General features: G+C 32.0%; 1 protein-coding gene across 4 annotated transcripts in view; it reads right to left on the reverse strand.

Moving 5' to 3' along the window:
• The window catches only part of LOC129971387 (protein Smaug homolog 1-like), an 83,033-nt gene that overhangs the window by 18,504 nt on the left and 36,554 nt on the right, over positions 1-27,975 (reverse strand). For all 4 annotated transcript variants that reach the window (XM_056085107.1, XM_056085105.1, XM_056085106.1 and 1 more), the window contains exons 2-3: positions 23,939-24,154; positions 1,581-2,138 (exon numbers count right to left, since the gene is read on the reverse strand). In XM_056085107.1, coding sequence (XP_055941082.1) covers positions 1,581-2,138; positions 23,939-24,146 — 766 coding nt within the window. In that variant the 5' untranslated portion in view covers positions 24,147-24,154. The remainder of the gene's footprint in view (positions 1-1,580; positions 2,139-23,938; positions 24,155-27,975) is intronic.

Consider the following 27,975-nt stretch of genomic DNA (forward strand, 5'->3'; position numbering starts at 1 on the left):
TAAATGCAAATCATTTTTTTTAAAATCCTAGAATTTACATGCATAATGTATGTTTTAAAACTAAGACACATTTATGATGAACAAAATGTTGCTAAAATTTATCTAGTTGCAATTCCTGAAATCATAATTCAATCACAAAACAAGAGCTAATAACTAGTTAGAAGATATACTGAAAAAAAAATTCTACATTGATAAGTTTCTCTTAAAATATTAGGTTTTTGTAGTATAATTTAACAAAAACTACAAAAAAAATCCAAAAGAAAATATTTTAAATACGCAGAAAATGATAGAGGATATGAAATAGGAAATATTATAAATGCCCTTAAACATAAGGACTAATGGATAATTAATGAATTTGTGCCTCTTATCCCAAGTAACATTCACGCCCCTTATAATTTTTATATGCTTTATTAATCAGCTTGTTTACAGTCTAAAGATTAATCTTAGTCCCCCCCCCCCCACACACACACACACACTACTTGAATATGCTAGAGAATAATTATACACAATATAATATATACATATACAATATTTCAAACTTATCAAAAATTATCAACTAAGAATGAATTGAATTTTTAAAATTCAATTTTAATTTAATATGAAAAGCACTATTTGCTGTTGAATTTGACAAAAAGTGATTAGAAAATTTCATAACTATAAATAAGAAAAATAATAAAGGCTATAAAAATTAAAATCATGCTATTATACCAAAGAAAAGAAATTAAAAAAATTCCATACTTTAAAAAAATAAAAAATCAGAAGTATAAGGCATGAAAATACAAACAGATAACCGATAATGAATCTCAAACAATTATATAAAAAATTAATTTAATGAAATTCAAATGTTTATACAATATTAAAACTTAAATTCAAATTTATATAAAAATATTTCTATTAACAGCTCACAATTTTGTCTTCTACCAAAACCATAAAATCAGACTATTTATACATTTTTAGTAAATTTATGTCAACTAATACTGAAATGTAAAATATAAAATGAACACTAATGCAAGCAAGCAGCATTTCAAAAAATTTCAGATTTAAAAACATTGTTTGATTTTCAATAACATATGTTGCAATATTTATAGTGTTTCTCTAAATTATTCTTAAATTCCAAATTTAAAAAATAACCTGCAGTATAAATATTTCAGTTAATACATTGCATTTATAAATACAAAATAATATTGAATATTATGAAGAGTTGAACATAAAATATTAAAACAATTCACTGGTGAAAAGATAAGCAGACAGGCTCGTTTGTAATAGCAAAAACCAGTTAAAACAGGAATTCTAGAAAGATGAAAGTTCTGAGAACTACAGATTAAAGAACTTAAAGCCATTTAAAGGATATTCTTTTAGAAATGAAATGTTCACTGCCCAAAATGTAATGTCACCCAATATAAGCAGGATAGAATTTAGCAGTAACTAATAGCAAACAGTGTTAATCACACTGATATTAAACATACATGCATTACGTTATAACCATTCTTGATATACATAATATTTTTTAGAAACATTTTATTAATATCCGAGTTTATATATAAATTTTCAAAAAATGTAATTTTTTGAAAGAATCTTACCTGGATGCGAGGACACACCACCAGATGGTGCAGAGTTCATTCCATGCAATGCTACATGCTGACTACCAACACAAGGAGGTAAGCTGTTGCTACCTAGTGTGTTAAGGAGTGGATATGAATTACCTTCCACACCTACTAAGCCACCAGGCCTCCAAAGGTCCAATCTAGGTACAAACTGATTATAACCGTCATTGGGCAGGACACCATTATGAGGATAAACAGTGCAATTGGGAAGGCGTTCCTCCAGCCCATTCGTGGTACTGGGGATGCTGGAATACACATCATTGTTGTGGATGCGGTCCTCGAGCTGCCTGAGCCATTGGGTGAGACTGCAGCGATCCTCATTTGAGATAGCTGGGTGAATGAGAGAGTAAGAGAGGAGCTGACGGCTCTCTTCGATGTGAACACTGTGGCGGATAGAGTGCGCCAGGATCTTAGGGATGAGCTCAAGATACCGAGACTTGGCCTCCTCGTTGCCGGGCCGTAGAAGGGGAAGGTGGGACAGAAGTCGGATGACAGCCGTCTCTTTGCTTTCTGTGCTTAAGTTGCTGATGTAACCTGAAATAAGAAATTATATAAGTCAGCTGACATTGTTGGTTAATCTTTATAAAGTGATGAGAGGAATAATTAAAAAAAATTATGAACTTTTAGATAAGTTTTCTAAAACCTTTATGAAGTGCAAATAAACTTTTCAAAATACAGCTTTCAAAATAAAAATTAAATGATACATCTAAATTTCATCTTGAAACCTATATTTTAAAATTATGTTTTATACAGACTTAAATAAAACAAGTTTGACGAATTTTTCTGTATCAGACTGAGAAGATAAGTCTAGATTTAATTCTTGAAATATAGCCCAAAGGCAGGAAATAAATGTATTTAAACTATACTACACAGCTTATAAGGATAGTATAAATATTGACTTTTTTTCACTTCCATAAAGAAAATACAGATAACAAAATAAATTTATATTTTATATTATGGATCAATACAATTTAAAATATTTGAATTGTGTAAACAAGGCCCAATGTAAATAGCCAGAAATGCACTAAACAACCAGTAAAATTAGATATATTTAGAATTTGCATTTGAAAAAAAACTTAAATGAAAATGTAACAGCTCTATGTATTAAAAATTAACTGCCTCCCCCTCCCCGCCCCAAAAAAAAATTCAAATAATCTACGAAAGCAAAACTAAGTGGGTCACAATTCAAAAAAATGTGAAGATTGACAAGATTACACATTTCAGTATAAACATTTTATACCATGCTGGTATTTGCTATGGTAAAACAAAAGTCTTACAACTTATGAACAAATTTAAACAATATCTTACCCACTGTTAAATGATATTGGTTGCATATCTAACACTTTACAAATGAATATTACAAAATGAAGATTTTATATTACACATAGCATGCTCTATATTTATCACAATCAGTGTGAGTCATTTCTATAAGAGCTATTCAAACCCCCTCAACAGTATGAAGAATCACCATTTTAATGGCTGAAGTTTCCTGGAATCTAGCCAACAGTATCAAACTGGTTAGTTCTTTTTTAACCTATTTAAAATAGGTGCTTTAGTAAACAATAACATTTATCTCATTAAAGAAAAATTATACAACAGAAGTCACCAGAATACCAACATAAACGGTTTTAGTGTCAATTGTAAAATTGTTCTTCATATTCAAGATTTCAAATTTTTATAAACTGAAGTCTTAAGAGTTTTCTAAAATTTTAATGCAGAATTAATGGGTTAAAATGTAGGTTTTCAAGCCAAAATCAGCAAAATTATAATGTACAAAATAAGATTAAAATCAATCTTAAAAAAGGAATTTTGGCTATTTGTAATTTCTGGGCATTTGGTGTTCAACAGTAGATAATTACACTCGCTACATAAAACCTACTGAAAAATCGAAGAAAAATTATATTCTAATAATTTACTTATGCAGCATTTTAAAAGTATCGACTCAGTTACATCCCCACTTCAATTCAAAGTTTACATTGATTCTACAGTTGAATTACGATGAAGACTTTCAAAGCAGAAAAATTCCAAAAGAACTTCTTGGTCTTCTAGCAGCAATGCGACTGTCATTTATATTTTTTTTATTATTATTTTTTGCATAACTGCAATAAATCAAAATATCGTTTGTGAATAAATAACAGTTCGTTAACAGCTGGGCGTGAAAGAATTTTAAAATTCATATAAATGTTTTTTTTTTATCAAAATGAAATGTTAAATCGAAATCGAGAATTTATTTTTGCTTAAAATGCTATTTTCTTTTGTTGGATTTCATTCCAGATTCGATTTTTCCCACCGATTGCAAATACAAAAGAGAAAGGTATTTGGAGCAGGAGAGCGCAAACGAAGAAAAAGAGTGAAAACCCGTTCGGTGTGTCCGCTATCCGAAACTGGGTCATTACCCCAGGCAACAAGCGAGATGGAACGCTACTAACCCATATACTTTCCCTTCCCGCCATCCAAGGCATTGAACTAGCACACAAAATGCAGTTCATTCCTCTCTCGATACAACCTTCTCTAGTCTTAATCTCCGAGGGGAAAAAAAACAGATGAAGTTCAGCAGTCAATTTTTGAAAAAATACAATGCGCATGGAATATTTTAGAGATAATCGATGCCAAAGAATTTAAAATATCACATTATCGATGAAAAAAAATTTGTTATAACACAATACTAAAATTATTAAATGGAATATTTTATCAGTTAAAGAATGTATAAATTTAAGATAAAAAAAGTTTTAAAATTAATTTTGACATTAAACCATTTTGAATTAAGAATATCAATATTACAATTCAATAAATCAATTACACAATACTAATTCCGATAGAAAGGCTTAACTGATATATGGGAATGTCGAAATAAACATCAAGAAAAACATGAAGAGTAGAAATATTTCCAAGATTTCAAATTTTGCCCGAAAATTATGCGAAAACTTATAAATTATCACTTCTAAATTTGTAAAATCATTTATTAAGACTTGAACGATAACCAATGACGGCCATTCAAAATCTGAATAGCAACAATAGCAAGCACTTTTTTTATCGTTAATATTAAGCACTAGCAGCCTTTGGTGACAGCTTGTTCGCCCAGATTGCCTCTTTAGATTTATATATAATTTCACCTTTTTTAACAGAACTGAAAAATAAGAATTTAATTTAATCATACTGCTGCAAATTATTGGGGATATAAATTAAAAAGTGTATACATTACAAAATAAAAGCGTAAGTGAAAATCCTAATTCGATATAATTAAAATCCTAAAATTAATTAAATCCTAATTCGTTAATATCTAAAACATTAACTTTAACACTGGTAAAAGCACACAAATAAATATTAAATGAGCGAGTTACATATTAAAAACATAGTAACAGATTGTGTATTCAATTACAAAATTTAGTAAAAATAAAGATAAAAATTTTATAGAAAGTGATATTATAAGATTAAGAAAATGCAAAAATCATTTATGTGAATAGTTTTGGAAAATATGGTCATTAATTACTTTAGAAAAAACAAAACGCGATTATCCATCTGAAACAGTTATGCCTATTTTCACACTAAATTAAACTTTGACGAACATTTTTCTTGATTTGCTTAACATTTTTTCCCCTCTGACTAAAAGGAGTTTTTGATAATACGGCGAGCCTTTTCCAGAGTATTTCTAATATTTTAAAGCTCATTAATAAGCAAAGCAATGAATTAAGAGTAGCTGTCGAAACGTTCAATGGAGCAGCCTGAAATGTTTGTATTACGATTTGTTTACATTAATTGTTGCCATTCTACAATAAGTAATTAGCGATTTTTCTAAACCATGCACATTAACGTGATTGTAGGGGAGTTGCAGATCATAATTCTCGGAAACAAAAATTATAGCAAAATTCCCGATGAAAGTGGTTAATTACCTTACAGCAAAAATAAGCTTAAGAATGAAGTTCGTGGATTCCGCTTAAAGCCCTAGACATAGCAGTTTATGAGCTTTTAATGAATATCTAAAGGCTATTTATTTCGCAGTCTTCAAATTCATTAGCTAGTCAGTTCACTAAAGGATAACCCACAAGCGATTGATTACCTTTGTCGAGATTTAAGGATCAAATTACAGATAATGGCAATATTTCAGGCGATTAGAAGATTTGGTCAACATCCATAGGAGAATCATTAATACCATCAATCCAAGATTTTATTTCCTCTTTTTTTATGGTAGTAAAAAGCAAAGTAAATTGCCATGGTCTTCAAAAGTGTACCAATCATAAGAATTTCAAAAATAATGTAAATAAACTTCAAAAACGCCCGATTCTAAGGCTAAATAAACCTCAGAAGTTTCATTCATCTTTTGGAAAAATCAATGTCGCGCTGTTTAAAAAGCATGAATGAAGATTTAACGGAACTTGAATCAATTTCAGGAATTCCAACATTTTAAAGAAAATCTGAAAGCCATGAGCATATTCCAAAGATTAAACCAAAACATTGCAGTCGAACACACGCTTCAAAAGTCATTAAAAAAAACACTAAAGGCCAAGTTGCTAGTCTAAAAGTAAATTTCGATCTTTGCAAAAGCTACTTTATAAATATAGCGACACCGGTGTAACTACGGAGAAAAAATATTCCTCGGGTACCAAATAAAATATATACCATGCTCAAAAAGCTAGAACAATTAGCACCCTTTTATTAAGCCAATAAAATCTATTTCTAGCCTTTGTATAGAAGAACCTACACCCTAGAAAAAAACTGGTTTTATTTGGAAGAAACGCCAGTAAAAAAATGTATGTGGCATATAAAAATAAATATATTATATATATATAAAGTATTTATCAAATTACTAGACCGCAATTGAAAGTTTTAGGTTTGTATTGCAACATACGAATCTGTCGTCTGAATGTTTACAAGCAATTTAAGAAAAAAAAAGTTGGAGGATATATTTAATTTTTCAAATAATGATATACGCTAATCGTTATTTTACCAAACATTGTATTGTAAGCGGTGAAACAAAATTAAAATAATTATATTTAAAAATTTATCACTTTTATAAAACGAACTAAAAAGCATAAAACAATTTCACCTAATCCCACACAAATGGTTCTGAAAATGAGTGATTGTAAATTAAGAAATTCACAATCTGTATGGGATTAGGAGTATATACGGCTATAAATATATATGGGGCTATACGTTTTAATCCGTTTTAAAAGTGGGGTATATTTTTTATTTAAAAAATTGTCTGCTTTTAATTTTGTATGTGAAAAGTGAAATTTTGAAATCGATTTAAAAATTCCAACTGAACTACACTTGACAGTAAAATTTGAATTCAACAGACAAAAATGAATTAATATTGCATTAACGTCCAATTCTGAGCCATGTTTCATTTCTCTAGCTCAACGGGAAGTTGATTTAAAATCGATTACAAACTTTGTACCGAACAGACAACAGGAAAGAGGCTATAAAAACGCGTTAAATAAACACAAACAGTAGTAATGGCTTGTCACAGCGACATCCGACAGAGAAGAAAGTTTTGATTAGTTTACAACTAATTGCGGGATCTTTATAGACAAACAAGAAGCAGAATTAATATTGGATTTTCAGCCAGTTCTGAACTTTGTGGGAAGTTTGAAGCCTCCAATTCATCGGGAAGTTAATCAAAAGTCGATTGCAAAATTTGTACCGGACAGACAGACAAACACAAAACCGAGTTAATAAAATCCAAAAAAATTATGAGCTTATATATTTTGTTCTATTTAAGAATAAGCTATAACTGTATTCGAAAACGTTTAAATTTAACAAAAATTAAAAATACTACAAAATTGCGATTTTTCAGCCTAACCTTGACGGCAGTCAAGAGCAGAAATTCGTTTAATTTGCATTTCTTCAGGGCAGGTGGATTTCCATATTCTATTACACTTATATGACCCTGGAAAATGGCAATTGAAATCGAAAATATTTAGTATGGTCAATTATACGGGGAATTTAAATTCGTGAATAAAAACTAGTTGTATTCGATTTTAACAAAACTTTCGGAATAATGAATACATATCGCATAATCAGGATTCACTATTCAATTATTTAGAAACACTATCGAAATACGCATGATATAGAAGTCAAATCAGATTCGAAGTGCGCAGACAAGAGTACGGCATTCCCCCGCTCAAGAGCCTACTCCACGGGGGATGGTTGCGAGGGTAGAGAATAAAAAAGATACTTCCGCCCCACGCCAAGCAGACGAGTCCACGTGGGATGCGTAACGGTGGCCTTATGAGGATGAAAACGTCACCCGTGGCCCTCGCAGTAAATGCCACAGCATATATACATGCAGGTGGTTCGCCTTGACAACTTTCCTCAAAAACAGTGCAGTTACAGATCGCGGATATCGGCATGCTAACCACGAGTTTACACAACACCAATCACTGTTTGTTTTTGACTTGTATAACATTGGTCCTGAACCAGATGTTGGTTTCTTGCGTTAAGTTTTCCTAAAGTAAATACAACTCGATTATTGGGTCAATTCAAGTGAAATGTCCTACATAGGGTAAAAAATTCACTTATAAGTTCACAGTAAAATTTAATATTACATCAATATTAAAACTTATGACGCAAATATTTAATTCGCAATTAATCAGATACAGCTTGGAGACCTAGCCCAATGTTTGAAGAAGCCTACAGAGAATTGGGTAGAATTAGGTTATTTCCCTTTTGTCAGACGAAATAATCATTTCTCATTATTACAGAGGCTTGTTTCGTTTTCTCTTTGTGGAAACAGGATTTCAATATAAAAATAATTATCGATTTAAAGCTAAAAAATAATTACAGTGGACCGATATTCTACGAAGAACTTCCAGTTACCGAAAAGATATTCGAACGTAGTAACCATGGGCTAATCTTCATTCCATTATTTTTGTTGACAAAAAAGTCAAGAAAAATTTCGCCCAATGGATATACTACTGCCTAAGGTTACAAGTTTAATTTTAGTATTTATAAGTAATTTTCAATTTGTATTGAAAAGGAAAATAAGCTTAATCTAGCTTAAAATAATTATTACTAGCCAAACTGGTAGTTTAACAATCTAGTATAATAAGAACAACCTGCTTAAAGCTTTCAAATCTACTTGGGCGATAAAAATTTCAGAAGTTGAATGGAAAAATCTGATAAATGAAACAAAGATCTTTAAAAAGAATACAGAAAGTCTTAAAATATTGTTTTCTTTCCTAACTTGAAGACTGCAGTTTCCTTCATGTATGAGATGTTTACAAATAAAAAACCGAAGAAAAAAAAATTGAGCTATCATAATCCAATTACAGAATTAAAGATTCGAACCTCTATTTCGAAATATCTTAACATAGCTTTTTAGGTTCGATTTGTTCTGGATTGATTGCAACCGATGCATTCCAAGCGCAATGATTTTCACTCAACATAATTTATAAATAGAATATCCATCTAAAAAAAAAAATCTACTTTGAAATTAGCGTCTGAAAATTCAATTTTAGTAGTCAAAAGCACACGATACAAAGATTAAAAATATACCGAATTTCATTACAATAAAAACCATTGCACCAATAAATTTATTAATTTTAGAAATTTATTTTGATATTTCAGGGGGAAAAATTGCACAAAACTAATTAGAATCATCGAAAAGATTAAAAAAAATTGTGATAATATGCTCTTAAGTTATGAGAAAAAGTTAACTCGCTTTTAATTAAAATGCCTACTGAAATTTTGAGAACCCTTTTCTAAAAACATATCCAAGAAGGCAATTACCAAATTTGGTGGCTCTAGATCTAACACGCTCTACAGAGCAACCCACTGAACAATTTTTTTACCCTGCAGTTTTCGAGTAGCAATATTAATCAACGTATAGACACTTAAAAATTTCGAGACGAATTGCAAAAATAATATGTGCCATTGTTCATGCAGAAAACTACATTAAAAATATAGTTGTCATTCTGGTTACTACTTATTATCATGGTTATGGAACGATTCGATGAAATTGGTACATTTTGATTCTCACTGTGTTTCACACCGCCAGCGAACACTTCAGAGTTCCATCCGTGGGTGCAGAGGATTCATTTGTGGCTACATCCGGAAGCAAGCGTGACACCCCTTTTTTTCTCCTGCCACTAACTATCTGGACGGATCCTATCGAAGGTGGCAGAGGGGCCTAAAATTAGTCGGGTGACGGAGAAAGCCGAATGACGCATCACAACATAGGATGCGTGAGGGATGTTCTGCGAATCGGATCGGGGACACGCAGGTACTATTTTTAACGTGCACGTGTCGTTGCCCACCGCATAACAATGTCATAAACACACCTCAGCAGCGGCTCCCGCGCACAAAGCCAGATTTTTCAGAAGTATCTCTAAGCTGCCACAGACGATGACGTCGTAGTAATATACTTCGAATCTCAATACAATTACTCTTAAGTGCAAAAAAAGTGGCAAGACGTCACAGATTACGAATGTGCGATTGAAAGTGAAATTGTCATATTAAAATTATTAAAAGGTTAAATTAGATTCTGTCTGTAAAAAAGTTAGGATTCTTACAGAATTATCAATCGCAACATTTACTATATATAGAATATGATGATCTTCATTTGATATAAGTGAAGTCTTTGATCAAATAGACTTTGAGAAAAGGAGAAAGATTCTATTTACACTTACCATGAAATTGTCAGTCCTTAATTTTTTAATCGTTTTTTTCTGACGGCAAATCATGCATGACATAACTAAGAACCGCCACCATAGCGTTGTATGGAGAATGGGAATAAAATGCCCTATAATGTCCGTCCATTCGTAATTTTTTAAAAATATTAACTAGTTTTAAAAAAATAAGCTTAACGAATAATTTTCTACTCAAAATAAATGACCACAGAACACAGTTACCTAATTTTAGAGTCTAATGCCTAGTTCAAGAAAATATAGCAGCCTTAATAACATACAATCTCAGTTGTGTGTGTGTGCGCGCGCGCGCTGAAAAAAGTAAATATTGGTTAGTTTAAGTACTTAACATAATGCTTTTAGAGTTATCACAAGATTGTTTTCAAATATTACATATTCTCAATATACAACCTAATATAAATATTAATTACCCCTCCCTTCGGCCTATCTTGGCACCGTAGGTAAATTGAATGATCGAATTGCCGCGGATAGAAATACTTGTCATTCTGTGGCCAAAGCATAACAATGAACACCACATGCGCCGACACTTCTACGAAGGTACAATCCATTCATCGACAGTGGATCAAAAAGTCAATTACCAGTCTAAAAGCTAATTATTTATTAAAAGTTAAAATTGCTTCTTATACAAGAATTTCTTAACCGCGTATTCGAGATACCCTTCGTTACAATTACAGCCAAGTAAAAATGGTAGCTGAAAACGGGTGTAAAATGAGCATGCAGTGTTTGTAATAAGCCATCGATATGCAAGTAGAATATTTCTAAACTACAATTTTTCCATATAACGAATGACAGTTTAGGAAAACTAAACTAAGGCAAAAACCAAATCGAAAATGCTTTGATTATTCGACAATATTTAAAAATGCATATGTTTCTCTGAAAGTGACAAAATATGCGAGAATGAGGATTGGAAATGAGAATTTGTTTAATCATTTTTCGGTAACGGGGGAAAAAAAAAAAAAAAAAAAAAAAAAAAAAAAACTAATTCCTGAAAAAAAACCCAAAATCTTCATTGCGCCAGAAAGTCATCGGAAGAAAATGCTACCTTTCTAATGAAATTCTAACTTCTCCAGGGAAAAAAAAAAAAAAAATAAAATCGAGTAGAATTTTTCAAAAAGTACAATAAAATACCGCATAACTCTTTGCAAAAAAAATTAAACCAATTACAAAAGAAAATAGTTAATTTGGTTCGCCATAATCGAATTGTTCAGCAAATTATTCACAAAAAGAGGACAGTCAAATCCTTTGGTATCTTCATTCTAACAATTCACTACAAAGGGATTCACTACATATCAATTACAATCGCAATAGCTGATGAAAAAGACAACAAAGAGGAAATGAAAAATGTTGCTTGCACAAGATTGGACAGGATTTAAATGGATTTGATATATTCAAGCAAAATCATTTAATAAGTATTCGTGTGCGAGTGCGAATTCAATTCCTTTCAATTTTCTAAAACGTATAGAAACATTTTAAATCTTTCACGCAATGGATTATGCCTTCTACGCACTCTCAATTTGACTTCTCTGAATGCAGAAATTTCACATCAAACTGAACGCCAGGTTCGTTTGTAACAATGGATAAAACGCTTCAGAATATTTCGAATTTCTCATTTAGAAAGCCAATATACATTTTATATTAGAAAGAAATAGTTCTTTTCAGTGAATTTTTAAAAACCTGCAGCAGAAATAGCTCTAAAATAAAATTTAGAGCAATATAGTTGATTAATCACATTGAAATATCTAGAAATTTAGAGGAGAAGGCTTAGTTATGATTAGCACATTTCCAATCGAATCTTGCGACAGTATATTTAGCCTTTTCAACTTCAATAAATTCTCAAATTTAACATTATAAACGATGTCTGATCCAACAACATCCCCCTCAATACCGCTTACCGAAAAATAATCTACCAGCCAGACATTTCGACACTCATAACTCGACGCATCACCCTCTTAAACGATTTCGATTAAGATGAAATGTTTTGGTAGTCGGAGGTTGCGAAATCGAGGAATCTTTCTTGGCACTCTGTTCGGATGACAAGCCTACGCTTCTATATCGGGCCACCAAATCCCCACAGCCAGAGTTGGAAGCGACAACCTGCTTTCTGCTATTCTGGAACGACTCCCAAAGGCAGTGGTTTCAACAGTTGGCATTTCGATACACGGAGTTGCCCAACGGAACACTCGCAGCGCCATTTTCGGCAATCTGGAAAACTGATGGCTTCCATCATCAACATATTTAAAAATTCAATTTCAAGAATTCAGTAAATAGAATCTCAATCTCGATTTAAAGAATTCGAAAATGCATAAATGGAAAGAAACTCCACATTTACTAAGAAGACTCGACTGGACATTCAAAGTATAATTTATTTCTATGATTTCAAAACACATTTGTAAGCAAGCCAAAACAATACGCAGAAATCAATTTCACAACTCTAGGTATGAGTCATCTTGGAAGAGCGCGTTTCCATGAGGATTCATTACTCCAAGTTAACTTGGAATATATCCAGATTTTTCCAAATCGGTTTAAGGATTAGCATTTACGATTCTAAACATCTATAACATTACCAATATTATCGTATAGAGTCTACAAGAAGAATAATTCAAATAATAAGCATTTGTAACTTATTCTGAAGTAATCCTTAGAAGATTTCTTTATAAAACTTCACATTCTTACTTGCATCATTTGCAATTCACCTAAAGAAAAGTTGAATGTAACAATTTTTGGTTCAAGTAATTTAAAAGCCACTATATGGTCATAGCTGCTACTTTTAGCTCTCAGTTCCAGCCAATTTTATACAAAATATTCAACTTATAATTGTATGAATTAGCGGTAAAGACTGAAAAAGGATAGCCCATATATGAACCAGAAACATGAAAAATCTCTGGAAAGCTTCCCGGTTTAATAGGGTGAAATGACGAAGTCAACAGAAAATAAAAGAAAATATTTTAATGTTCGTCGACTGGATGAGGTATGACAAAAATGAAAAAACCGACAGCTTAATATTTAACCTTCTTAGTGACTTGGGCGTCGCATTTCAGTCAATGACCTTTTTGAGCAAACGTGTTGCAATATCCTTATTCGTTCGCGGAAAAACGTTGGTACCTACAGCAGTTATTAACGTGATGTTTTGTAATCACAAATCATATGTAAAAATTTGTATTCTTTGAATAAAACAACTCATTTTGGATTATTTAAACAACAAAAGGTATTTTGGCATAAGATTAATATGAAGCTTTAATTATATATACTCTCCCATCTTGTGTTTATAATATAAAAATTCAATAAAAACGTAAAAATACCAAGTCTGGATAGCACATGGTGTCATTGTGGTATACAACTATAGAATGAAGTCAGTAATTTATACGTATTCCAACCGGATTTACCCACAGTATTATGAGAGATTCTACAAAGATAGAAAGTCAAATTAAGTCAATCAAATTAGTCGCAAATTAAAAGCAATGCATAATAAATATACTGCACTAATCTTGTATATCTGTATAATACCAAACTAACCTGACTGATGAATTTGTTGACAAGCTCTAGCTAATTTCTTATTGCAAATTCTGTAAGTAGTGCAATAATAGGACTAGCTTCTGTACCAAACGGCTTTAAATGCAAATGCACCGTAACCTAGTACGCTCGAGGCCAAGGTTTATGACTGGGACCATTTCCGCAAACACCGAAGGATCGAAACACAGCCCATATTTAAAAAAAGTAAACTCGTCAATTCCCGCATGAACGAGTCCTAAATATAACGGCTGCGAAGGAAGTAAAAACAGAGCGATTAGAAGCTTTGTTTTTCCTTTCGCCGCGTAGGAGAAATGTGTCAAACCTGTTACGTATCAAGAGGTGCGAGCCGCGGTCCAACAAGTGGAACGGTTAGAGAAGAAAGTGCGGAGAAAGCGACCCGCTTTCATTTCACTGTCAACGACCCGCCGACATACTTCGAGAAAAAAAGGTCCAGTGCCTCGCAACCCTTTCGCGATCGGCCAGATGTAGGCCATCAGTGAAGAGAATTTTCACGACTTTCTAAAAATAAGCGACCCCCGGCAGCGGCGATTCATACCTGCACAAAGCAAATTGAATTAGGAAGTACTTTAACGTTTGACATCCAAAATTAAATGCCTCTTTGTTGCATTTTGTGCTCCATATTTTCAAGAATAGTAATGATATGAATCGGTCAATGTCGCAGGCAACTGGCACTCCACAGGAAAATGTCCGTAACAGGTGCCACTGACGCTTAGTGTCATTCACATAAGGAAAAATTTTTGCATTCAGATATTGTTCCAATGGAAATTTCTTCACATAACGTGATAATGGTAATATGGACATAGCATTTAGCTGGTTTAGATGGAAATTCACAGCAAATGAAATCATTCAAATTAGAAACAATCCATGAACAGTCTTATCTTCAATGTTTGCAAATGGAGTAATTCACCATTTTTAGTCTGATATTCGTATGTCAAGCATCAAATGTCAGATGCTTCAGGACTTGACAATTTGTTACCCATAAATGCGAAATTCTGAACACAATACATACATGCGATAATTTTTTTTAACCTAAATGCTATATTTAAAAGCACATTTAGGTTTAAAAAAATAGTCTTCACAGATTAGAATATCACCCAAATTAATTTTATCCACTACTTCGAACCGAAACTATAAATCGAAAATCCTCATTTCGGTTGGTTCTTTTTTATAGGTGCAAGAGTTATGAATTTCAATATAGTACACTAAACAAGAGTTTGAAGTCTGATCAAGTTAAAAGCAAAATAATTTCCGAAAATTTTAACTTGGAGAAATGCATTATTTCTCAATGTTTTATCGCAAGCGTTTTTATTTCCACGGCATATATTTGCAATAATACTGTGACTAATTCGGATACTAAATAGCGATTTTACTAACTCTTATACAAGACATACAATGCATTGTCTAAAAATTTGATCTCAAAATAAATAAATCTCCGTGTTTCAGATCTCTCCGAATATATATATATATTAGTTTTTGGAATTGTGCCTGTCCGCCTATGAACTTGGAAACATTGAGTTAGAAGGCTAAAAATTAAGCATACGTGCCACCACCAAAACTGTCGATTTGATTTTATCCGTCTAAGTCTGCCTGCCTATTCGTATGAACGCAAATTAATGCAGAACTACACAAGATTCGGCACATCGTTTTATTATCAGATATGCAATTGTGTATTCAATTTTAAATTATATATCCATCAAAAGGCTGAGCATCTGTCTGTACCTGTATTGTACAGTTTTATGCGACATTATTTAATATTCAATAATATATAATATTGCTGAATACAATATTGTACAATGCATGTGTGCTACTGGGTTGCAAACACATAAATACGATGATTAAAAAAAATGTAACGACTCAAGTGAATGCATTTTCATATACGATCTTGTGACCAAATTACACCTTTATTCAAATTTAAAACTTAGTCGAAATTAGGGTGGCTCAAAATTGATATTCGATTCTTGCACGTTTTCGCTATAAAACACAAAATGCGATATATTGCGCCACTGCATATGAAAATCAAGGGAGGGGTGCTACTCCTGCCAATGTACTTGCCGTGACCTTCAGGGATTTGCAGACTCCCTCACCACCATTGGGGAGACGTTCATGGGATGCTATCTCTTATAAGAAAAATAGAAATGGAAGTACTAATAACGTCTAAATATGCTCGATTATGCGGGAAAAGTTCCCGATTAGGCTTATACGTCATTTAATAATTATGACAGCTCAAACATCGCGCAATAAGATGCATCATCTCTGACTTAAAGTGCACTTGAACACTGGGAAGCACTTTCATAGTTACAAAAACTTCTAAGCGAAGATTTTAACTTCAACTATATGAAAGTAGATTATGATGGGGAAAACAAATTCTAAAATTAATCGAATATGAACTAGCATAAACATTCATATACGATTCCGATTAAAATCAGATAAATTTTATACAATTATTCAGAGAAGTTCTTGGTTTCCATAATCAAAATTTTGTACCACAAATTCAAATGGAATGCTTAGAACAATGTTACTGCCAGAGTTCGATCATAGAAAAGCAACGGCGATTATATACTTCATAGTTTTAACCTTCACAGAAATCAAAGGCAAGGCATTGAAGCTTTGATTTCTAGAAATAGAATACTGGATTTATTCAAAATTTTCTGACGAGTAAAAACTTATTTTATTACTTTTACATAGTCGCTTATATTCATTGAATGTTTTAAAAGTTAACAAGGATCTTTCATTACTGTAAACATAACTTGCATGTAAATTTTCTAAAAATTGTAGAGCTTCGCCTTTATACAGCAAGAGCTCTATTGTCTACACCGCGCCACACGAAATTAGAATATCGAATCCAAAGAAATATATTTCATCCATTCCTTCAAAAAATGTCATGGAGCTGAATGTAGATAAAAAAAAAAGGGGGGGGCATTCACTTCTATTAAAAAAGATTTAAATTTGGATAAAATCATGTTTTCGACATTAAGCGATTTTATGAATTTAAATCATTTTGCGCGAACTTGAATAGCAAAGGATATGACTGCATTATTGCCTGCTTTGCACACAGAAAAGTAATTCGATGCATAATTATTCACCTAATACAAGGGCTAGTTTATTGTTCCGGAAAATAAATAATATTTAGATACGAAAAAAAAGAACGCAATGATGGAAGTTCTTCGCGTAAGTGGATGAAAACTATTCCATAACAAAATGTCAAATAATCTTTCATAATTTATAAATGATAGAAATTGTTAAAAAATACGATTCATAATGCGAAATTAAATCGCCCTTTTTGGTTCCATGAATGCAAAACCGATGTGAGAGCAAATCAGCACATTTCTTTAAAAACTTTTTATAATTTACGATTAATATTTCATAATATTTAAACACGCATTTCACAAATGACTGTCGAGAAAAATCCCACCACAAACTTAACTTTAAACAAACGCTATTGAATTTTAATTATTTCAGTATGTACTGATAAAATACTGGCCCGCTAAGTTTCGATGGAGTATTGATTTGCTGCTCCAAAGACTGAAATTTAGAAAGTAACACTAAAAGCGAGTTCCCGAAGAACAAGCAATCACCTGACTACATAATTTTGTTAAGCCTAAACCACAGTTCTCACAGTTTTCTTAACTGCAATCGAGGACCAATTAGGACGCAAGTTCCCAAATTTGGTACACTGGAAAGACGAGCAAAAACAGCAAGGGTTGATTATCACCCGATTGTTTAATTCAGTGAAGTAAGAAGCAACCCAAAACATTTTCTGCCATAAGCTAAAAAAGTACTCATTGTTTCATGTCTTTCTGGAAATTAATGGCCAAGCCGAATATATGTTCCCATTCTCCAGACCATAGTAATTCTAAATAAGGAAAATATAAACATCCTACTGAAAACAATACTTTAAAAATTCTTGAATTTGCGACTTGAAGTGGTGCGTTTTTGCACTGTTTTTGAAGTAGTGACAGCCAAAGCCTCGAAGACATACTTCATCCCGCAAGCGTCAATAACAAATTATCAGAACAAATGATATTCAACAGAAATGCATCAGAAAAATTGCCACAAATACACACGAACTCGGGGAGATTTTATAATTATTTGTCCCAACTACTAAAGAAGGAATCTTCAAGAGACGTTTAAGAAAAAGTCGCCAACTTACCTTCACACACCACCTCATTACCTTAAGGTAGAGGAGAATCGAGAAAGTACGGAAGAGATCAAACGCGTCGGCACAGCATGCAGTTCCACTCGCACGCGTCACTCTTCTCGTACCTTCAACAAAAGAATAGCGGATATGAGAAAACGCAATAAATTACAAGACAAGGCATCCGATCGTGAAGACGCACGCAGCGAAACTTTTCAACCTTGAGAAGTTTCTGCCTTCGCTTTCTACCATACGAGCAAGATGTTTGCTTTCCATACAATAAGGCAGCACACGGAGGTATGTTTTCAATTTTTAAAAAGTTCAGCATACTTCCTACATAGATCAGCAAGACTCAACTTGCTTTAAACATCATTCTTCAAAAACTATCAACGTGTTGTCTATTTTTTTTGGTGTTATTTGTTGTCTTTGTTTGGTATTGATATTCTTAGAGTCCGATGTAAGCAGACCATTAGGCGGCCAACCCCTTGGATTTGGTTCAAAATTTTGCAGAATTTATACTTTAGATGCTAAAATAGGGTACCGAATCACTTCCTTCACACTAAAACGGTTTAAATGAAAAGGCTCATATCAAATAAAAATACCAATTATATCAGAAATACTTTTAAAAAGGGGGGAGGAGGGTGCAGAACAAAAATGAACCGTGTCCAACACAAATGAGCAGAAAAACATTCTACATCTTATGCAGCTCAGATATAAAAACATGTAAGAACCCTTTTCTCAAAACTTTATCGTATACTCTTAAATGAGGATGAATTTGTTTTAGACGCGTTTCTTCCCAACCCATTGAAACCAGAATTTGACACGCTATTACAAATGCAGTCACAAAATCGTATACCATTTGATATATTTAAGTCATTGCGATTAATTATAGCGTTTAACATAGTGCCTACACTATAGATGTTAAAGCTGGAGTACCGAATTAAATACATCTAGCCTCAATCATTTCGCAGACATCTTGCAAGTATTCAAACAGCCAAACAAACTATCGCTGAGCGGATTTAGCTCAAAAATTCATAGAAATCTACAACTTAAAGAGTAAAGACTACACACCACATTTCATCCCAGTCGATCAATATGTTTGAGTTATCTTTGCCAATTACAATTTCCAAAAATATGTTTTTATAACTCAAAGGAGGCTCGAAAGTAGAGACTCGTCAAAAACTCAAATTCGTTTTTTTTTTTTTTTTTTTTTTTTTTGAAGATTACAATATTTTCTTCATATTTCGTATACCAAAATAAAAAAAAAGCAACCATATCTTTCATTTCGCTAGACGTTTACTCTTCTCGTGTATAATAAGGCGAAGTCCTGTTAATTCAAATAATACAGATATGATTAAGACAAACTGTAAAAATGGTATTAAGAGTTACAACACATAAAAAAAGAATCCTCATTTGGAGAAGCTAATTTCAAACAGTTTTTCCAGGGGCATTAACACTCAGAAGGGCAGTATTTTGAAGCTTATTTATGGGAAGAAAAAGAGTAAGAAAAAGCAAACGTTCACATATTCACCAAGAAATTAAATTTCTTGCCTGCGCCACTTAAAGCCAACATAAATCGCAATTATTTATAGAATAAACCAGCAAGAGTAATGTTCCCCTAGACAACTCCCAATGGATTTGGTTTAAAATGTCAAGATTTTACACTTCAGACGCAAAAACAGTTTACCAAAGTTTATTCATCTAACTCTGTCTTTCACGATAATCATGTTCATCCAGACGAACAGACAATCTTCCTTAAAATAAGATTTCAATTAAAATTTGATATCAACAAATTCGCTGTAAAGACAACATACCAAATTTCATCCGTCTATCTCAAAGTCTGAGGTATCACGTTCATATATACAGACAGAATTCGAAATTTGTTTTTAATAAACTGTTCTTCGAACACAAGGAATTCTAAAGAGTGGGAATTAAAAATCCGACATCGAAATTTTGATTAACGAGTGCAACACTTTCTCTTAGCGTACGAGGAAATTTTAAAAAATAAAAATTGCTTACGGAGTACAGCCAAAATAAAACAAGGATAAACATAATGAAATAATTTCCCGAAAAAAATCAGTACTTTCAAGAGTTCCAAGCAAGAATGCAGGTTTGAATCGGGATGCGACTTAATAGACCGACTCAAAATGCAGGGTAAAATTCGTTACATAAAACATTTATCCCATTCGAACAAAATACATTTGGAATTTACAATTCACTCAAGTTTAAATTTGTACAAAGTAAATTATTGCGAGAGAGAAAACTTTTACATTAAATTAAAAAATAGTGCATAGATGCATTTTACCTTATTAGTCTCTTTCAGCAAAACAAGCAAATGAACAAGATTTGGCAATGCAAAATATTTAAATGTGATGAAAATCAAAGCGAAAACTTGAAGAGTTTATTTAAAATTAACTCTTCATTATTAATGAAGAGTACCGTAAATAATAAATAACCGTAATTACCTGCGAATTATACGCCGCCGCGAATAATATGCAGGCGCTAATTTTAGCCCTCATAAAAAAAATAAAAATCGATCCGTACCGATCATTGAAAAAGTCGATAGGAAATTAGCGATATTTTATGTCCTGAAAATAATTTTAGCAGATAATACGCAAGAAATTACGGCATTTAAAACAGTATGACCCTCGCCTCCAATTGCGTTAGCAAGACAAAATTTTGAAGTTTCAAGCATTTTGAAGCTGCGTATTTAATCTTACAAAAAATTGAATCTCATTTTAAGATCAATCTTTTTTTATTTTCATAGTGAACTGGTGAAAATAAAATAGGCAATTAACCAGTACCAAATTTTATTTTTTTTATGCCACAAACTTGCAACCAAAGTTGTAAATCCACAATTTAAGACCTAAAAGAAACTCGCGAATTGAAAAGTTTAAAACGTTCAACTCTGCAATTAATATCTACAAGCTCAGTGCAAAAAAAATAATTTGCAAGTCCACTCGTTAAACTTGAGAAATCCAGCAAACAGGTCGGCTGAAATCATATTCCTGTCTATAGCAATAAAAGCATTCCTAAAATTTAAAATGATTATGAGTCAAACACATTACCCAATTTGCAAATTTACAAAATTTCAAGATTTGATCCAAATCAAACATTAAAAATTTATACTGTTTAAGTGAAATCATACAAAAGAATACTTGGGATAAATGAATCCGATTAAGGGTACAGGAATCAGGCTGAAATTATTTAGGTCGGACTTTAGAAATTAAACTTACGCGGCCTCTAACCATAAATCTTTAAAATAAAAATCAACTGCTCTTCACATCCGATAAAGAAAAACAAAACGCCAAGGTCTGTGGTTTCTACAGGTGTCCCCCAAACTTTAACCGAGCCAAGATTTGGATTACATTTCATTTCTAAAATTGCGCATTTTTTTTCCTGCTCAGTGAAAAATTTTCAACTACTTTGTACTCCGATCTTTAGCTTCACACTTGAATGGCAGTTGATTCAACCCAAAGTTAATGGATTTGATGCCCAATTAAGAAAACGTAAAATTTCAAATCTAACCTGTTTAATCACCGAAGAACTAACTAACATGTACAATAAAATAGGTCAGTTGTTAATCTATTGGACACCGATTGCAGCAACAGAAACCTTTAAATTGCCCATTGAGCGAGCAGAAAGCCACCGGAAGGCAATTACGTGAGCCGCATTCCATTACTCAGACAACACGCGACTTGTAGAAAAACCTTACCCAGCTGTTGGGACATTAAGCAATCGAGCAAGCGAACTGCGACTTTAACCATTAAACATAATAAACAACCACAATAATATCTTTGTTCAAATAAACGAAAATCTCTTGACCACATCTCCATTCTCATGCGACTGCCTTAATGCAATTTTGGCAAACTTGTTAAAGCAAATTGATAATTTGGTGGAATTCCCCTGACTGCGAGTTTTAATCTTTGAACTTCATTCGAATGAGAACAATAAAGAGCAAATAACTTATACAAACAATTGAAAAACTTGAATGTTGTCAGGAGATGAGGACGCTTTTCATTTTAAATGTTTGATATGAAGTTTCATGAATTATGAATGCCATTCAAAACTATTCAGAAAAGAAGATAAAAGACAAAAACAAAGTAAAACATTTCACAGATTTCACAACCGACTGCAAGTCTTGAAATAGATGGAAATTCGAACATAAATTTTATTTGTCATCGTGGACATTCAATTTTAAAGTAGATTCTTTTAAGGAAGACAGCCTATTGTAATGGTTCTTATGACACGATTTTTGCCAGAACCCCAAATCCCCCTTTATTCAAAACTTCAGATATAACACCATGTAAATATTAATTGGTAAACTCGACACCTAGATTAGACCAACAGAATCGGAATAAAAATATAAGAAGGAATACTGAAAGTTTGGGACCGGTCATCCTGTCTCAAAGGAGGACGAAATGGTGAAGGAACGAAATTTTAACTTTGCTCTCGGCAAAGCAATGCGGTGCATAATTATTCACCTAATGCATGGACTTGTTTATTATTCAGAAAAATAAACATTGATTTTTTTTTCGTTTAATTAATTCGAAAAATTACATTACATTGTCTTGCCACTCTATAGGTATTTCGCACAATTCAAATTTAAAAAAATGAGGCATCCGAGTGAAAGGTACCATCCGAGTGCAGAGCTGATTTCCCTATGATTAATTATTGAATACAAAAATAATTCAAAGTAGGTGAATACTTGATCATATTGAAAATTAGTATTACTTTTCTATCATTTCTTCTATTTTTCTATTATTTCGATACTCAGTGGTAGAAATTATTTCATAAGAAGGCGGTTATGGATTCGAAAGTCGATTCGACGGAAAATCCATCTTGTATGGGGAGTAGTAAACCTACATTTAACCATACGGGTTACAGACTAAATAAAAAAATTCAAATTCTAGAATAAAACTTAAAAACAATTCATGGTTACATCTTTTCATTAATTCATACTATTGTTATTTGTAAATTAACAAATCCATATAACAAAAAGTGAGAGTTGGATATTTTTTTTATGATTCAAAACAAACGCGCCCCCTTCCTCCGTTTTTTTATTAAATTCCTTTTGCATTTTTCTTATATTTCAAAAATGAAAGCAAAACAAGTTCTCATATGAATATTATCGAAAACTAGAGGGAAGGAAACTGATTAGATTTAACACTTATAACATCGAAACACAGTATACACCGAGACCTAAAAAAATCGAAAGGTTTCTGATCAATCAATAGGAAACTGCTGATTCTTATGCTATTCTGAACCAAGAAATTTCTGGCAGCACTTGTTAAAGATAGGTTTTCAACATATAAATTAAGAAAAAAAATCTTACAATGCCTTATATTTTTATGATGCAGCAAATATAAAAGACGTCCAGACCAATTTGTCTCTTCCCTCACCTTATAAAATTAGAGTTTTAAAAGAATGTATTTTGTTTCCACCACATAGTCCAAGATTGACACCACGACCCCTTCCCTGTTTCCATTCCACTATTCCCGCATATCAGTTCTTCAGTTATTCTATAATATGAAATCCCTAATTTTGCCGTACTCAATTTTGCAATCCAAGTTTCTATTTGTTTCCCGTAAAACGTTAAGATCAACCTTGACAAGAATATTTTTTTTAAGTTTGTTATAATGTTTAAATTAATACTGATATGCGAAAAGACAAATTGGTTCAACATCTAAACCATAAGTCCCAATTCTGCTGTAATATAACTATGCCCAGTAACGACAAAGCTAGCACCTACATTTAGATAGGAAAAAGAAACAGGATAAAATATTTAAAAATAATTTATGACTGAAAATAAATGTTCTGGTGCTCCCATAATTCTGTCTAAAATTTTAAGTAGTCTTGAAATATTTTTCTAATTTATTTACTTCGGCAATATGTTTATTCATAGGAACGAGGCTAAATGAATTGTGCGAATCAGAACATGCAGAATATCAATACTGGATAACACAGGCTATGCGGACGTAAGTTAAAAATATAGGAGGAAAAGGGGCGGGTAAGTCGCGTACCTGGATCATTGGCTTGCTGTTCGAGCATCTGCAGTTCCACGCAATGCGCGATGTTCTGTTCGAGCACCTGTGCAAGAAAGCGGGCTTGTCCCGGCTCGATCTTCTTGAAGAGGGAGTAGAGGGCGACCGTCTGCTCGCAGTTGTTCCACTGGTCGAACCAGCCTGTCATCACGGACAGCTGGTCCCTGAAATGATGGCTCGATTTCATGCTGCCACCTGCGAAAGAAACAAAAATGCATCGGTGAGATACAGACACAATGCAATGGCTTAAACAAAAATAGTGAAAACAATCATTTCAAGAAGACAATTGCAGACAAGATTTCGAACGTCTACGCCTATTACGAATAGTCTAGAAAATATGGAGAACTGAACCGACCAACTGCCCCAACACAAATGCATTTTAAGATAATACAATAAATAAGATCCCCATCTTCCTCAAAAAATTTCACATTGCTTGATAGTTTTCTCACTTAAAATTAAATAGAAAGAAACTGTAGAAAACATCAATACCTCAAAAACAATTAAATATCTTGAAATGTTAAGAAAGCACTGAACTACAGATACTGGATATACCAAAAGATTTGAAAGTATGGGTCAGCAGATAACGATTACAAAATTAAAATCAGTCCAGAATTTCAAGTAATTCAGTTGGAAAACTCGTATAATGTTATACTCAACATTTTTGTATCCTGTATCTGCAGAAAACCTGCGTTTTATTGTGTAGCAATTCTTTCAAAACAAATCAATGTTGATGCATATAAATAGGAGCTAGTTATATTCGAATGTTACAGATGCGAAACTGAACAGGCAAACTAGTTCCAGTTATCAATTCGTGTTCAAAAATAAAATTTTCAAATTTGTGGTATATACACGACTTATCGCGAATATACCAGAAAAATACTCTAGTTCATTTGGCGATATTAATTTACATTAAGTTAATCTTTTGTAATAAGCCTGGATAACAGTATCCCACACAATGCCATTGTGTATTGAAGGGTTGTCCCCCCCCCCTTCCTTCTATATATTAAGCCAATTTTGCATATCAAAATAGATCAAATCTAACAAGTACATGGTGAATCTGAAAGTGGATAATTTACAAATTAGTTCGACATAATTGATATACTCGAAATTCTTACATCATGTCGATTTTGGTTCCATGTTTTTCCGAAGCAGTAATAGAAAATGAATTTTTACAAAAGCTATTTTTTAATGAAACTTAAACATTCAATCAAAATTTAATCCCGGATCAATAAAAATGTCGAAAACGGATTTTCTCTGATAATTTCATTTCTATTCATTTATGAAGAAAATTCATGGTAGCAATAAAATATTTTTAATGAATTCTTAACACAGATTTACTATCTGCGATATTTCGCCATAACTATTTCCGCATTAAAAAACAAAGAGCTATTAATAATTTAAAATGTATTGAACAACAGCAAAACGCATCATTATATGAATTAATCGATACAATTCAGATTCGAGTATATTCCATGGTAAATATATTCAAATTACCCATTTTAAGGTAATCCCAAATAGCTTACAAGAAATTAACTTGAAATACTATACTATCTCACTTAATCGCTCTAACGTCACATGATTCTTTGTTATAAATGAGGAAACATTTATCTATGCGTGGTTATTTTCAAAAATTAAAAATAGTTTTTATCCTTTTATACTAATGTAAAAAGATTGCTTAAGATAATCATTTATTTATAGTGAAAAGTTTCATCTTCGAAATATTTGGATAGGGTCAATTTGGTCTTTTGGGGTATCTTCCAGTTTAATACAATGTTATTAATTATATAATTATCTTTTATAATTTTCTTTAATTTTTAATTTTTCATGATGCTCTCAAAATTTGCTCAACTTAATAAATTTCGCACACTTTTTTTTCACTCTAGATCAAGAAATGCAAGTAATAAAAATGAAAAACTTTATTTGTATAAAGCACATTTCCAACGTGTGTGCGTGCGTGTGCGTGTTTATCAAAACGCAGAACTGATAATAGCTATATAGCTATAGCGTATGTAGCTATATAACTATATTCTTATAAAATGCCTTTATTATTTACTTAATATTCAGGACAAGACTCAAAATAGTTAAAAATACATTTTACTGTTGTATAATATTGGCAATCAACATTTCTTACAAAGTTATTTAATTATTTTTATCAGTTTTCTAGGTTATACAGAAATATATATTGGAACAAAGATTTCTCCTACCTTGGTCATTTAAACAATGTTTTGAGCTTTGAAAGAGACAGAATAAACCTCTTACAACACAAATTAACAAGCAGTCATTCTGCTACTCTTGAATAGCATCTCATCATAGCGCAAGAACAGCATTTTAAGCTGGTGTTTTTTATTTTGAAAAAAATATGAAAGCATACTATATAGTACACTTATGTTTCCTGCCATTAAATTAAATATAAAATTTATCCTAAAACAATGAAATGTACAATGTTTTTATTACTTGACTTTTACAATTATTTAGACGTATAATAAAGTACAAATATTTATAAAATGGTGCATTAAATAGTTAAATATGAATAAGATGGCTTTTGAAGAAAAAAAAATTAATATGCATAGGTTAGGAATCGGGCATTTCCAAAGTTTTTTTTTTTTTTTTCCCCTAATCTGATTTTCAAGGTAGAAGGTAGACTAACTAAATCGAATATTTGGCAGTCTTTATATTGCAAAATAAAATTATTTCTGGATTTTTTTCTTCTCATTTAAAATATTAGTAAAACTTTTAAAGATTTATGAACAAAAAATTTATACAAAATGAACACTTCTTGAATCATATGCGGATGATGACCAATATAAGAATACGCCGATGTTGACTTGAAGACCAACAAAAGAAAGGATAAAATTCCTTCTGGTTTCCCGAAGCCTGCTCCAATTCATTATTCCTACATTAGCGGTTATTTTAAAAGCAAAGTTAAGTAACTGAAAAGTGTTTCATGTCGCAACAGAGTTTTCACGGTTGGACAACTCGAATGATTCCATTTTAGAAATGAACGCATTTCACGATTTCCTTATATTTCACAAAAAAATTTTTTTGTTCACTTCAATGCTGTCATTCAGGCTATTATTGTCGTATAAACAAATTCAATATTCACGCACAATATTTGAAATAAAAACATTTTTCGTTTAAAATGTTGTTCAAATAAACACTAACATTTACAGAATTTGGAATACAGCATTATTATTTTTTAAGAATATTTGATTGTACAAATTTATTCCATCATTAGAAATACCGCTTTTCTGGGTCAATACTTTGATGTAGGATGAAACTAAAGAACTATATCCTGATTTTCGTCAAGTTTCAATTGTTTTGGGCTTGCGTTTAAATTCAAATATCAAGATAATTCCAAAGTTACGGTTATGGTAAATACTATAGGCAATTAGATGTTAGTTACGTTAAATTAATGCCCCGTTTTAAAGCGACACAGCAATTAGATTTAAGAGTAGATTTTTGTAATAATAGCATGTTAATCTTTACATTACATATTAACCTTTGCATTCGGAACAGGATGAATAATTATACATGCGTGAATATAAGGGTTCACGCTAGTATTTAGGAAGTAAAAATTTTTAGATATTAAAACAAATTTATTTACAATCCGTTTTTGAATTTTTGCTCTTGCATTTTTTTATAATAATCATTATCTAACAAACTGTAAAAAGGATGAGGCAATTTTTGAAGTTGAAAGTGGATACTAATTGAAACATTTCATAATTAAGCTAACTTATCAACAGAACACGTTACTATTTTTAAAAACCGGTAATTAATCAAAGAGCAATCATGCCACTGAAATACTAAAAGAATTTCTAGCTAATTATACCAGGAATATAAAGGATTACATGAAAAGAGATTAAGAATAAAACACATTTGACAGCCACGCAAGCTCCGTTCTTTAATTCATTAGGCTACCCCTCCCCCTCGAATATGGCTATTTGCATTATCAAAGTAATGTGGTCTAACGCTAATAAATACAAAAAACTCAATTTAAATTAATTTATAGCAAAATT

The sequence above is a fragment of the Argiope bruennichi genome, chromosome 6 (genome assembly GCF_947563725.1).
Source record: "Argiope bruennichi chromosome 6, qqArgBrue1.1, whole genome shotgun sequence".
Taxonomy (NCBI): domain Eukaryota; kingdom Metazoa; phylum Arthropoda; class Arachnida; order Araneae; family Araneidae; genus Argiope; species Argiope bruennichi.